This window comes from Sorex fumeus, unplaced genomic scaffold, assembly GCF_029834395.1.
Source record: "Sorex fumeus unplaced genomic scaffold, SorFum_2.1 ptg000006l, whole genome shotgun sequence".
In the NCBI taxonomy this organism is placed as follows: Eukaryota; Metazoa; Chordata; class Mammalia; order Eulipotyphla; family Soricidae; genus Sorex; species Sorex fumeus.
Genome location: NW_026606063.1, coordinates 56,695,334 through 56,709,992, shown reverse-complemented (window position 1 = coordinate 56,709,992; position 14,659 = coordinate 56,695,334). Strand labels below are relative to the sequence as shown.

The 14,659-nt window shown below is 39.9% G+C and overlaps 1 protein-coding gene across 1 annotated transcript in view; it reads left to right on the top strand.

The window, feature by feature from the left end:
- The first annotated feature begins 214 nt into the window (after positions 1-214).
- Positions 215-14,659, top strand: part of VWA3B (von Willebrand factor A domain containing 3B) — a 226,006-nt gene continuing 211,561 nt past the window's right edge. The window contains 1 exon segment of the mRNA XM_056129028.1: positions 215-404. Coding sequence (XP_055985003.1) covers positions 215-404 — 190 coding nt within the window.

Sequence of the window (14,659 nt, the reverse complement as noted above, 5' to 3'; positions counted from 1 at the left end):
TGGGCATTCAGTTTTTTTCCAGATTCTAGGCCCATCTTTATTATAATTTTTAGCTGATATAAAATTCCACTTTGTAGTTGTACAGTAAATGCATGTCAAACCAGTCCTCTTGATGTTAGACTGTTTCCAGGTTTTGGGAAAATTTGCATTTGATTGACAATTAATTACCCTTGCAGATGGTTCCTGTGGCTCAGATTTTCCTGTGGAGAAGAAGATGACTGGTTCATCGCTCACCATCTCTGAGCAACAGCTGCAGAGGCAGGAGAAACTGAGTAATACCAAAACAGACTTGATTCAGCAGAGCCTTATCTCATCCAAGGACTGGCTTCAGATCCATGGGCTGAAGAACAACAAATTGACCTTGAATCAGATTTTATCACACATTGGATTCCCACATTGTGAAGGTACAGTATTTGCAAAGCAGCACTGGCTAAGAAATCCCACCAACATCTTGCCTTGGAACCCTTGAAACAGTTGCACCAGTTCTCAGGGCTCTGAACTGGCTTTGACCTTACAACCTGACTGGTAAAAACTTATTATGCAAGGTGGTGAGGGAGATCACTCAAGTGGTGGAGCTTTTGCATAGCATGTTTTAGTCCTTGTGGAAACCCTCTTCCCCCAGCTCTTCTGGGTCAAATATAAAAGTATTTGTACACAAATCCTTATTCTACATATGTTTTCTAGATGTGCAGCTGTCATTACACATCTTAAATATTAGTAACACTTTATTTTGTTCTTTTTTTGAAGTAAAGTCATGATCACGACCATCCTGTTGTTCGTCAATTGCCTCGAGCAGGCCCCAGTAACGTCTCCTTTGTCCTAGCCCTGAGATTTTTTAAAAGTGCCATATTCAAGGCTCTTTCAGGATTTGGAGAATGAGACCCATCATTGTTACTGGTATTTGGCATATTGGGTACGCCACGGGGAGTTTGCCAGACTCTGCCCTGTGGGCAGGTTACTTTCGGTAGCTTGCCGGTTTGTCCAAAGTAAGAATAATGAGATGTCGTGCGGCTGCGAAAGCAGCCACGCGCTTCCGGGAGCTGGGTTTTATAGTCTCTGGATCTTGGCCGTTGATGGGATTACACGGCGCCAGGGAGCCAGTTGGTGGGTGTGACCCCTGCCTACTGGAAGGTGGAGGATCTGGGTGGAGGATGCTCAGCCCTGATCCGAGCAGGCTAGGAGATCTCATCCCCAGGACCCGCATGCCTTTGTTCCTCTGCCGGTACCTTCATGTGTGTGTAGAGTGGTCTCAGCATGGTGGTGGCTGGTTCTGGAGGTCTTGGGCTGCCGGAGCCCTGGTCGGGGCGGGGAGGGAAACTCAACCCGCTCCCCTCCAAGGGGCCCTGGCGAGGACAGCCAGGCATGGGGGCAGGAGACTGCGCCGTTCTCTTCTGGGAGCTTGGTTTTATAGTCTCTGAAGACCTCCAGAACCAGCCACCACCCTGCTGAGACCACTCTCCACACGCATGAAGGTACAGGCAGAGGAACAAAGGCATGCGGGTCCTGGGGATGAGATCTCCTAGCCTGCTCGGATCAGGGCTGAGCATCCTCCACCCAGATCCTCCACCTTCCAGTAGGCAGGGTTCACACCCACCAACTGGCCCCTGGGCGCTGTGCAATCCCATCAAAGGCCAAGATCCAGAGGTAAAATAAATAGATGTTATTTGACTCATATCTCAGAGGATGGCATGCTTCTCCCTTGGGAGGGGCAGTGCCCTTTAGAGGTCATTAGTTACAATATTAACTGAGTAGGGTTTCAGGGAGACTATTCCTGTTGTGGCCTCCCTTATGTTAAGGTCCCATTTTTTTTTATTAAATACTGATCTCAACAACTACCAGTCATACTCCCCCCTCCCCCCAGTATGAGATCTGGACATGTGTGAGGGTCTGATTTTCCTTGGATGTATTAAATATGGCTACTAATGCATTATTGGGCTTGTGAGTAGGGGGTAATGTGTGAGATAGTAGTCAACTCTTTCAGATAATTTTGTCTAACATGTCAGTAATAGTCACGCTGAGGAGTACTCCATATAGTGCCAGGGAGTAATATACAGACATAGGAAATTGGGGTAATTTCTGCTGCAGTAATTCTTAATTGGTCAATTAGCTGACTAAACAAATATTCATTTAACAACCATTATTGCTGTTTTTATGATTCTTTTTTTGCTATTTTCTTTTGCATTTTTTTTATGCTCGCAATAAGAAAAGTCTAGGGGGCCCAGAGAGATAGTACAGCAAAAAGGGTGCTTGGTTTGCATTGGACCCAACCTGGGTCCAATCCCCAGAACCTAGCATCTTCTGGAGTGATTTCCTGAGTACAGAGCCAGGAGTAAGCCCTGAGCACTGCCAGGTGTGACCCCAAAACAACTGAACAAAGATAAAAAAGAAAGGTCTTGAGAGTGTGGTGTTTAAAAGCGGATCGGCAATGAACATTATTTCATGCCTCTGAAGTAACTTATACTCATTTATCCTTCCACAGGGGCTGATCAAGCCCTGAACCATCTGAACATCTTTTGAGTGGGAATCAGGGATTCCTATCTGAGGAAACAAACATGAAGTGGGTTTATTTTCTTTTGCAAGTAATTATAATTCAGTCATTAATGTTAGCTAAAGAAGCAATGCCTTATTGATTTGATCATCAAGTATGCATCAATTCTGTCCTGTTAAGACCTCTTTCTTTTTTCTGTTTGCATTTAATGGACACAATCTTAGAAACATTCCAGAATAAAAGCCCAGGCATCATTGATCCTTTGGTGCTTAAAGGTACATTAGCAAATCTGTGACTTGTCCTGATTCAGTGTTGTAAAAGCATGAGCAGAGGCTGGAAGTATCATTTGGATTGTCACGGAACATTTCTGACTTTCTACTTTTATTCATTTCCCCCATTATGGTTGAAGTACCAAGCATGATGAACGAAGGTAATAATCAGAGTTAGCTGCAGGAGTGTTTTTTTTAAAGGCTGTTTTCTATTTTATGGGCTCCTTTCCCCACGTTTTAGGGTGATCTAACTGCATTGGTTAAAAGCAACTAGCAGTTCTTTAGAATATGCCTTTCAGCCAAGTCTAACTTTATTTTGACATTATAGATGGACAAGCTTGATTGTTTGAATCAAAATGGGAACATTACACAAATATTACAGCCCTCACTAATAAGACTGTGATTTTGATGTCAAGTAGTGAATCCCCCCTTTAACAAAGCACTGCATTGTAGCACTGTCCTCCCATTGTTCATCAATTTGCTCAAGCGGGCACCAGTAACGTCTCCATTGTGAGACTTCTTGTTACTGTTTTTGGCATATCGAATACATCACGGGTAGTTTGACAGGCTTTGCCGAGCGGGCAAAATAGTCTCAGTGGCTTGCCAGGCTCTCCGAGAGGGGCAGAGGACTCGAACCCCAGGTCAGTCGCATGCAAGGCAAATGTCCTACCCAATATGCTATCGCTCAGGGACCCCTTCAACAAAATGCTTGTGAATATTTTGTATGGCTTGTCTGGAAACTTATGTAAATCTTATGTTTTAATAAAATATTTTTGTTATTATAAAATAAAATGGCAATGTCTTAGATTGTCTAAGATTTATCCATCAGTGATAATATGGGAGATTAAGAATCTTCTTTCCTTTTTTATTGTCCTTGTTAGGGGCATCATAAGTAATTTAGAAGTATTCTCTCCACCTTTGTGTTGTCATGGTATTTGTATCTGAGTGGTACCATGTCTTCTTTAAATATTTTGCTAGAGCAACAGTGAAACTTATCTGAGCCTGAGTCTGGGTTTTTATTTGTGGGGAAAAAAGAAATTCAGTCTTTGTAATAGACATTGGGATAGTTAAATATTCTGTTTACTCATCTTGATCACTTGATCACTTGACTTCCCGCTAATATTCGATTTGCTCGAGCGGGCGCCAGTAACATCTCCATTTGTCCCTGTCGCGTGTTAGTGTAGCCCAATGGCGTCTGTTCGTTCTAGGAACACGAAGAGCCTCAAACTGATCATTCATGATCTTGATGAAGAAGTCTGACCATCTGGTAGGTGGGCGGCCACGTGGTCTTTTGACATCCAGTGGAATCCAGTTGGTAACAGCTCTAGTCCAGAGGTCATCTCCAAATCTCATTACGTGTCCAGCCCATCTGATTTTTGATGCCTTGGCAAATGAGACAGCGTCCCTGATTCTTGATCGTTGAAGGAGGTTGGAACTCCAGATTCTTTCTCTCATTTGAGTGAAACGTGATATTCCAAGCATAGCTTTTTTGATTCCTCTTTGGGAGACCCGAATAGCGTTCTTATCCTTTTTCGTAAGGTTCAGGTGTCTGAGGCATATGTTAATGCGGGAAGAACAGTGGAATCAAAGAGATGTGCCCGGAGCTGGAGGTTCTTCATCCTCTTAGCTATTTCTTCGATGCTCTTGAAGGCATTCCAAGCTGCTCTCTTTCTCCTGCGCAACTCAGGTGCCAGGTCATTCATCATCTTGACTTCTCGACCTAGGTACACATAACTGTTGCATTCAGAGATGGTCATTCCATTGAGAGTGAATGGAGTGTCAGGAACGAGGCTGTTTCTCATAAACATTGTCTTCGTAAGATTCAGCTGTAGTCCGACCTTTCCACACTCACGGTTGAAGTCAGCCAGCATTTGTGCTGCTTGGCTAATGTTTGGTGTTATTAGAACAATGTCATCAACAAAGCGGAGGTGGTGTAGTTGCCAACCATCTATCTTCACTCCCATTCCTTCCCATTCCAGTTGTTGTATGATGTTCTCAAGGGTAGCACTGAAGAGTTTCAGTGAAATGGTATCACCCTGCTGAACTCCTCTCTTGACAGCAATGGTTACTTCTTTGTAGAATGGTGAGATCCTTGTAGTGAATCCGTAATACAGCTCATGGAGGATCCTGATGTATTGAGTTTGAATGCCCTGATTGGCTAGGGCTTCAATGACCATTTCCGTCTCAACAGAATCAAAAGCCTTCTTCAATGAGCTTGGTTATCGTGTGGATATGGTCGATGGTGCTGAATCCTTTGCAGAACCCGGTTTGCTCACATGGTTGTCTTTCATCTAGTGTTCTGCCAATCCTATTCAGGATGACTCGAGTGAACAGCTTGTAGATCACAGACAATAGGCAGATTGGGCAATAGTTGCCAATGTCGTGGATGTCTCCCTTCTTGTACAGTAGTACAGTCCTGCTGGTTTTCCACTGGGACGGAACCTTGCATTCAGACCAGGTAGCGTGTGAAGAGCCGAGCCAGTGGCTCGACTAGATTTGGAAAGTTGTGTTTGTGTCCATACCTTTCTGATGACTTATCAAATTTTACTAATTTTGTCCACCATTATTTTAAATGCCACTCTTTGCTTTAATGTGTTCTTTGAATGATAGTAATGTAATCTCCCTCATACTTAATTTTGATATAGATACATGTTTATACTCTTTTTGTTTAAAATTAGCAGGGTACTGTATTTAAATAGCTTCTTTTTTAACCCAGTGGGAGACTCTATCTTTTTATTGTAGAGTTTTGGTTCTTTGCAGTTAATATAATAGTTGAGAGAGTTAAATTTAGGCAATGTCATCTTACTATTTGTTTTCTATCAATGCCCCATTTCTTACTTCCTCCCATTGTTCTTCTTTCTTGTTTTCTTCAGGGTAAATAATTTTTAAAAATGTTAAGCACCATAATTTACAGTATTGATATTTTCAGGGTTTCACACATAGTACCTTCCACACCACACCCTTCACCAGCGTGCACACTTCCCTCCACCACTGTCCTAAGTTCCTTCCAACCCTTCTATTCTCCATTTCCCACCTGTGGTAAGAGTCTTACTAAAGACCAGTTCTCAGTTTCTGTTGCCTTTTCACCTTTGGGTATTTATTATACTCCTACTTTGTTTCTTTAAATATCACATATCAAACAGACCATTCTGTGTCTGTTCCTGCCCTTCTGACTAACTTCACTTAGTATGATACTCTCCAGATTTGTTCACGTAGCAGTGAATCGTATTATTTTGTCCTTTTTTTTTTTAAATGTGGGAGTACTGCTATTTATTTAGCCATTGATTAAGCTGATTGAATTGGTCATGAACTCCACATTAGTTTTTTAGATTCAGAATGTTAATTTTATTTCATTTTTTATTATTATATTTTTTAATCACCGTGAGATACAGCTACAAAGGTTTCCTGTTTGAATTATAGTCATACAATGATTGATCACCCAACCCTCCACCAGTGCACATCTTCCACCACCAAGATCCCCAGTATCCCTCCCATTTCACCCCTCCTTCTACCTCTATGGCAGATAATCTACCCCATACTCTCTTTTGTATTGCTTGTTATGAATAGCATAAGATGTTGCACGGCTGCAAGAGCTGATGTGTGCTCCTGGAATTCTAAAATTTTAGATAATTAGGGTCTGGAGAAATCTTTCCAGTGAGCTGCTTGGTTCGGAGATTCTTTTAAGTGTCTCTGGATCATGGCCCTTTTTTTCATCTTTTCCAGAGAAATAAACTAGTGGCATATGCCCTACAGGGCGTGGCTGCTCATCTGCCTTGTGCCGGACCTAACTGTGGCTTCTGATCTCTTTCGATGTTTGTGGGTCTCTGAGATAAGGCCAAGAAATGGGCTTGTATAGCTGAGCTTGAGGTGGCTTGTGGGTGTGGCTCCCAAATATCTAACTTTTGGCTATTTAATTTCCTGGTAAAGTTGGCACCCAAGCTGTTGGGGTCTGGCCAAAGGCACAGTGGCAATTTTGGGGTATCAGGAAGTCTGAAGGCACCATCAGGCTGCTGATGCACTCTCCCGCAGGTACAGGTTGACCTGCTTGCGTCACCATACCCCTGTCTTTTTTTTCTTTATGAAGTCAGGTAGTAATTCGCATTGTACCATAGCTTCTTTATTCATCTAGTCATCTGTTCTTGCAGACTTGGATCATTTCCAGATTTTGGTGATTGTGATTAGTGCTGCAATGAGCATAGGGATATAAATGTTTTATTTTGTTTTATTGCTGAATAGTTTTTGTGTTCTTGGGGTAGATGTTAAGGTATTTTTAGTATTTTGTTTAATTCCATTTTATTTTTCTATTTAAATTTCAACAGAATTTCTAGGCATGCCTCTTTGCATTATTATTATTATTATTATTATTATTATTATTATTATTATTTTTGCTTTTTGGGTCACACCTGGCAATGCTCAGGGGTTACTTCTGGCTCTGCACTCAGGAGTTACTCTTGGTGGTGATCACGGGACCATATGGGATGCTGGGAATTGAACCTGGGTCGGCTGCGTGCAAGGCAAATGCCCTACCTGCTGTGCTATCTCTCCAGCTCCCTAAGTGTTTTTTTAAACTGATTATTTCCTTACATTTTCTCAGTTAGTCAAAAGCTAGCTTTGCACAAATTCATATAAAATATAAGTATCTCATTACAGTATGACTCTTTCTTTTGCAATTTTTTAATATTTTATTTTCATAAACTAGTTCACAATAGTTCATTGCAGATAATATTCAAACACCTATCCCAACACCGAGCACCTTTCCACCATCACAAGAGGGAAGTGTGTGAAGGTTGTAGTATTGCATTCTGGAATAATTTAAGCCATATATAAGAGAATTCAAGCAAGTATGTTAAAACCAACCAAAAGTGAGCTACTTTTGGTACGTAAGTGGACTAGAGTATGAGAGGTTTGTGGCCACGAATGCAGGAGCTGGGGGGAGGAGACCCAGTCCAGGTCCAAGTGGGCTTGGAGGTGTCAGTCACAGGGTCCACATACCTGGGTTTTTCTGCTGGATCCCATTTGGGTGAGACTTGTCTGAACATGTGCAGAGTGGCCCTGAGCATGGTGGCGGTTGGGTTCTGGAGGTTTTAGGCTGACGGGGTTCTGCTTGGGACTGGGAAGGAAACTCAACCTGCTCTCCTTCTGAGGTGCCCAGGTGAAGACAGCCTTATGCGGGGTCAGAAAATTCTGTGGTGCTCTCTTCCAGGAGCGTTAGTTTACAGACAGTATGGCTGTCAATACCTTCTACTCCTGTCCTTGGAATTATTGTTCTAATATACTTTGTCATAAATCACAGTCCAGTGTTAAAACTTTTGATTTAAAATAAAATCTTGCCTTGCAACAACAGGGATTGGACTGGGAGAGGTGGTTATGATAAATCAATGAGAAATATCAGATAATTTATCTCATAATGTGAATAGAGAGAAGCAAAGTAGAGAACAGATTAACCAAAGGAAAACAGACTTCAGGAAGGAGCATACCAGAGGGGAAGAGGGTAGGAGAATTATAAACTCTTGTGGGAAGGTATTTGGTAAGGGATATGGAGTGGTAACATAGTTTGAAGAGGAGATAGATTGTACTCCTAAAATACATGTAGTTTTGCTAACCAATAGCACCTCAGTTAAACAGCAAGTCATATTTCTTCAAAAGAAAATGAGTGTGTGTGGGGGGGCAGGAGACATTGATCAGTGGGTTGGAACACATGCATTGCATGCAGAAGGCCTGAGTTCAATCCCCGCATCATCCCTTGAGCACCACCACCTGGCGTGACCCCTCCAAAACAAGAGGAAAAGAGGGGAGGGGAGTGACTGAGTGGAAAATAGCACTTTAAAATAGACTTATTCATTTGCAATATTCTTTTTTTTAAAAAAAATAAGATCCATCTTTTATGTGTTTGCACATATATATTTATATATTTCCGTTTTTTCTAATGGATTTTACTCCTTCCTTTCCATTTTGTCATTATTGCTATTGTTACTGTTATCACACATGGTGGGGTTTGTAGGGCAGCTGCGGCCCCGTTGGTTGCTGCACATTCTGACTGTGGCATGACAGAGATCATACTTGTGTGGGGATGGTAGATGCAGTGCTGTCAGGATCACATGTGGCATGTGCAGTAGTGCTGGGATCTAACTGGTGGCGTCCTGCTTCCAAGACAGCTGCTTTAACCACTGAGCTTTAGCCAGGCCCCAAGAAGTCCTATACAGCACTTTTATACAAATCTGCTGGTGACGAATCTGAAAAATTTGTGTTTATCAGTTATCTTTATTTCACGGTATTTATTTATGCTTTTAATTTTGAAATACAGTAGAAGTGAATAGAAGTTGCAAAGATAGTATATTCAGATTCCTATACTTTTTATCCAGTCTCCCCAGAGTGGATACATGTGTTTTATAAAATTATAGTATGATATCAAATCCAGGAATTTGCCATTGAAAAAATTACATGGAATTTTTACCACTTCTGTAGATTTATAGAACCACCACAGTACACAGATACACAGTGCTTATCAGCACAAGATCTTGCTTTACACTTTTATATATATATACAGACCTCCCAACCTCCCAGCATCCCAACTCTAGGCAACCACTAGGCTGATTTCTAGCTATAGTTTTTTTTGTTTAGAAAAATATTTATATAAATGAAATTCCATAGTATTTGTTCCTTTGAGACTGGCCTTTTTTCACTTGCTTTAATTTATTTTTTGCTTATTCTCCCAAGTTGCTACGTATCTTTTTACTGAGAGTAGTATTTTGTGGTTTGAATGTATCAGAGTTTAACCAATGACCCATTGAAATACATTATGTGCTATTACAAAGAAAGCAACTATGAGAATTTGTTTATAGATTTTTTTTGTCTGTGTGAGCTTAAGTTCTCATTTCTTTAGAATAAATGACCAGAGATACAGTTTCTAGGTGATATGTCAAACATATGCTTTTTTTAAAGGAGATCACTAGACTGTTTCTAGATCACTAGAGTGACTGTATTACTCAGAGCAGCAATAGATAATAAATGTGACTTCACCAGAATTTGATATGGTCACTAGTTTAACTGTTCTTTGCTAGAACAATGGTGGAGGGAAGAGTTCAACCCGGGAAAGGTATGGCTGGTGAAAGGTGGTAAGGTGTTATTCATGAAACAGTAACAGTATTGTAATTAGCAGTGCCAAAAATTATATAAAAGTGCCTGTCATAGAGGCAGGCTGGGGGCTGGGAGAGGAACAGTGGCGGAGGGAAGTAGACAATGGTGAAGGGATTGGTGCTGGAACATTGGATGACTGAAACCCAGTCATGAATAACTCTGTAATCTATGGTGACTAAATAAAATTTTTTAAAAAAGAGTTTTAACTGTCTTAACAGCTTTGGAGTGATATTTTATTGTGAGTAAAAACTTTATTTCCTTAACCTCAAGTTTCATTGAATATCTTTTCTTGTGCTTAACTTACTTTTTGTCATCTTCGGTGAAATAAATGTTTTTGTGACTATTTTGATCATTCTATAATTTGACTTTTATGTTGAGATTTAAGAGTCCAGTATGCATTCTAGATATGAGATATTTCTCAGCTACATGGTTTGCAGACCCATTTCTCCTACTGGTTGTCTTCATAGCATAGTGTGTCTCTAAGCACAGAGGTACACTTTGTTGATTTTTCTTTATGAAACTTGATAGCAGTATCAATAATTTTTCTATGTTGTTAAATATTTTATAACTTCAAATCTTGTACAGCCATGATCTAACACTGAATTTGATTCTTTATCAGGTTTATTCTTGACTGTGGTTGTCCAAAAATTGTTCCAGTGCCTTTTCTTTCAAAGACTTCTTTCTTCTTTTGAATTACTTTGGCATCTTTGTTAAGAATTATTTGGTTCAAGGCCAGAGATATAGTATAGCAGATAGGGTGCTTGCCTTGCACACAACTGCCTGGGCTTGATCCCTGGTATCCTGAGATCCCTGATCTGTGTTTGTTCCCTGGCATCCTGGTTCCCTGATTCCTGTCAGGAGTGGTCTCAGTGCAGAGTCAGGAGTAAGCCTTAAGCACTGATGGGTGTGGCCCCCAAACCAACCTGCACCGCCCCCCCAAAAATCCATAAAAACAATAGCAAAAATTAGTTGATTGTCCTTTTATTTTTGAGTTCTCTCCTTTATCTATTCACCTGTGTCAAACTCCACCAATACCAGATTTTTGTTATTATTATTATTGCTGCTGCTGCTGCTGCTGTTGTTGTTGTTTTGCCAAACCCAGCAATGCTCAGGTATCACTCCTGATAGTGCTTGGGGAACCATAAGGGATGACTGGAATGGAACCCAGATTCGTTGTGTGCACGGCAAGTACCTTACCCACCGAACTGGCTCTCCATCCTCCAGAATCTTTATTATATCTTTACATTGATTAGACAGATTCTTCTACTTTATTCTGTTTCACAAATGTGAAAGGCTTTATTTCACAATTAAAGGTGACTTATTTGCCTTTCATATAAATATTAGGATAACTATGTCTGTGCCTGTAAATCACATTGCTGAGATCTTGATAAGAATTGCATTCTCTATAAATTTAAAGATAATTGATATGTTTATGCATTGAGTCCTTCAGGAATGTGGAATAGCTTTTTATTTATATCTTCTTTGATTTCCTTCATCGGCTCTTTTGTCATTTTTAGTATACATGCTTTGCACATTCTATTAGATTAACATGAAACAGTTTCCTTTCCTCTAGTTTTACTGAGATATAATGGGCATGCCATTTCCTGTAATATTTCCAGTGTATGATTGAGAGCATTTTTTCCCCACACTCATTTGGGCTCTGTGACTCTCTCTGTAAGGTGTATAGCATAATGACTTACACATATAGTGAAACAATCACTACAGTATAGTTAACATTCATCATCTTGTAGAGATATTAAAAAAGGAAAATTTTTTTCCTTATGAGAATGCTCAGGATTCACTCTTTTAGAAACTTTAGAATGTACCATACAGTAATATTAATTGAAGTTACCATTTTATGCATTTTATGTATTCGTACTACTCAATTTTCATGTAACTGAAAGTTTGAGCCTTTGACCTTTTCATCTAAATTCCCAATTTCATTACCTCTGATATTCCAATCTGATCTCTCTTCAACAAGTTTTAAGTTCACATTAAAAATGATATCATAATCTTTCTCTGACTTATTTTACTTAACACAATGCTCTGAACTTTTCTCATAGCTTCAACTGGCAGGATCTCATTTATTTTATGGCCAAGTAACGACCCCCTATATACACATGCCACTGCTTCTCAGTACATTTATTCACTGATGGACACTTAGGGTGTTTCCACATCATGGCTGTTCTGAGTAATGCTGCTGTGAGAATGGAGTGCAGGCAGCTCTTTGACATAGTGTTTTCATTACATTTGAATAGATTCCCCGAAGTGAGATTGCCAGATCACATAATAATTTCATCTCTGCTATTTTGAAGGGGACTTTTATACTTCTTCCCCAAGTGGCTGTAGCAATTTACGGTCTCATTAGCAGTGCATCAAGGTCTGGTTCTCTCTCCTCCTTGCCATCGTTTTTTGATGCTTGGGGTTTTGATGATAGTTGTTATAAAACCTAGGTACACTATTTTAACAGTTCCCCTCTCTCCTCTAGCAATTATGCATTTATATGGCAATTTTAATTTTGTTTTAATGTAATTTTAATTTAATTATGCAATTCTTGTATTTAGAAATTAGATTTATTTTGTGTTTTGCTTTATCCTTACTTCTCACTGAGTTGTTTATTAGTTCTAACACCTTTTTATTTATCTTTTTTATTCGATATAAACTTTTCCAAATAGGAAACATTTCATTTCTTTCTTTTTGATCTACGTATCTTTTATATCCTTGCAGTGTGCTGGATAGAACTTCCAGTGCTACATTGAAAAGTATTGCTGAGAGTGGACATTCTTACCTCATTTTACATCTTAGGGGAAAGCATTTAGTCTTTCACACGTAAGAATGATGTTAACTGTGGATTTGGGTGGGGGAGAGTTGGTAGAATTTCCTTCACTTCCCTTTTTCTGTTATTACAAAGGGGGCTGGGGCAAAGGGGGAGGGTGGTGACCACCTTCTGGCCTTGTTGCTCACCAGGAATTTCACACTTTTGCCTTGCACTCTTGAGCCTGTGGCTCATACACAGGCTCTATTGTGCCACTAGGATCTCACTGAGCATTTGAGGAGGTGCTGGGACTTGAACTCACTGCCTCATGTAGGCAAAGGCTGAGCTGACCCTGGCCCGTTTTGCAGATTTTTAAAAATTCAGGTAGAGTACATTTCCTTTTATTTCTAGTTTTCTTAGAGTTTTTGTTATGAATAAATTATAGCTGTTTTTTTCCTAATGCATTTTCTAATGCTTTTTGCTTGGATCATACCTAGCAATGCTTAGAAGCAAATCCTGACAGTACTTGGGGTAATATATGTAGTGCCTTGGTGGGATAACACCTTAAGCAGTTAACACCTTAACTGTTTCTCAAATTTTCCTTCCATATAAGTTGGGAAAAACCCTGATTTTTTTGGATTAGCCTATTGATTACATTAAAAAAGTTTACTTATTGTGTGGTGCTAGGGATTGAACCTAAGGACTCACACACGCAATGCATGCACTCTACCACTGAGCTGCATTCTCAGTTCTCACTGGTTTTTCAGTATTGAACTAGACTTGTATCTCAGAAAGATTTCACTTGGGGCCATAGAGATACTACAGTGGGTAAGGTGATTGATTGCTTTTCATGTTGCTGATCCAGGTTCAAATCCAGGCATCCCATACTTATCTGAAGCAATTCCTGAGTTCAGAGCCAGGGGTAACCCATGAGCATCTCCAGGTTTGGCCCCCCCCCCCAAAAAAAAATTAAAAACAAAATTTCACTTGGACTGCTGTATAATTCCTTTTTATCTTTTGATTACCGATTTACATGGGCTGGAATGATAGCACAGCGGGTAGGGCGTTTGCCTTGCACACAGCCAACATGACCAACTTGGATTCAATTCCTCTGCCCCTCTCAGAGAGCCCGGCAAGCTACCGAGAGTATCTTTCCCGCACAGCAAAGCCTGGCAAGCTACCCGTGATGTATTCAATATGCCAAAAACAGTAACAAGTCTCACAATTTGTTGTGAGACATTACTGATGCCCACTCGAACAAATCGATGAACAACAGGAGGACAGTGCTACAGTACTACTGATTATATAGACTGTATTAAGGATTTTGTACCTGCATTCATAAATTTTTACTGCATACCCCCCTTTTATAGTTTTACTATCAGTTAATACTATAACCACAGTAACAGTAGCTCTGTGAAATCTTACCTCATTGTCTATCCCACAAGTCATAGCTATCCTTGGCTTCTATTTGTTGTATGAAGAGGCAAAATTGTTTCAGGCTGTGTAATATCTTAAGTACATTTCTGGTAATTTTTTTGTGACTACTTCATAGATACAAGTGTGAGTAAGCACTATGTGTTAGTATAGTGGATGATGACCAACTGAGTATACAATCTGATATTAAAGATTTGACGTTCTGTAGGAGGAGTCTGAATTTATTACCCATTTCCTCAATTCACCAACAACCAAACTCCATTCAAGAGAACAGTAAATACTATTTGAGTTTAATTCTGAAATTCTGAAAACTAAATTTAAGTCCAGAGTCAGTAAGCAGAAAGTAAACATGTTTCTGTGTTATCCTTTTCATCTTGTTCTTGTCTGGTATAAGAACAACAGAAAACCAGGAAACTAACCCTTTTCTTCTTGTTCATTCATCCATGAAAGAATTAATAAAGGTGTCATAAACAGTTTATTACAGCACTAGAAATACTTCAGTATAAAGAACGTAGTCAAAAGCACCACCAAATTGTTGATGTCATTGGGCATATATTTAGAATGGAGTCACTGAAA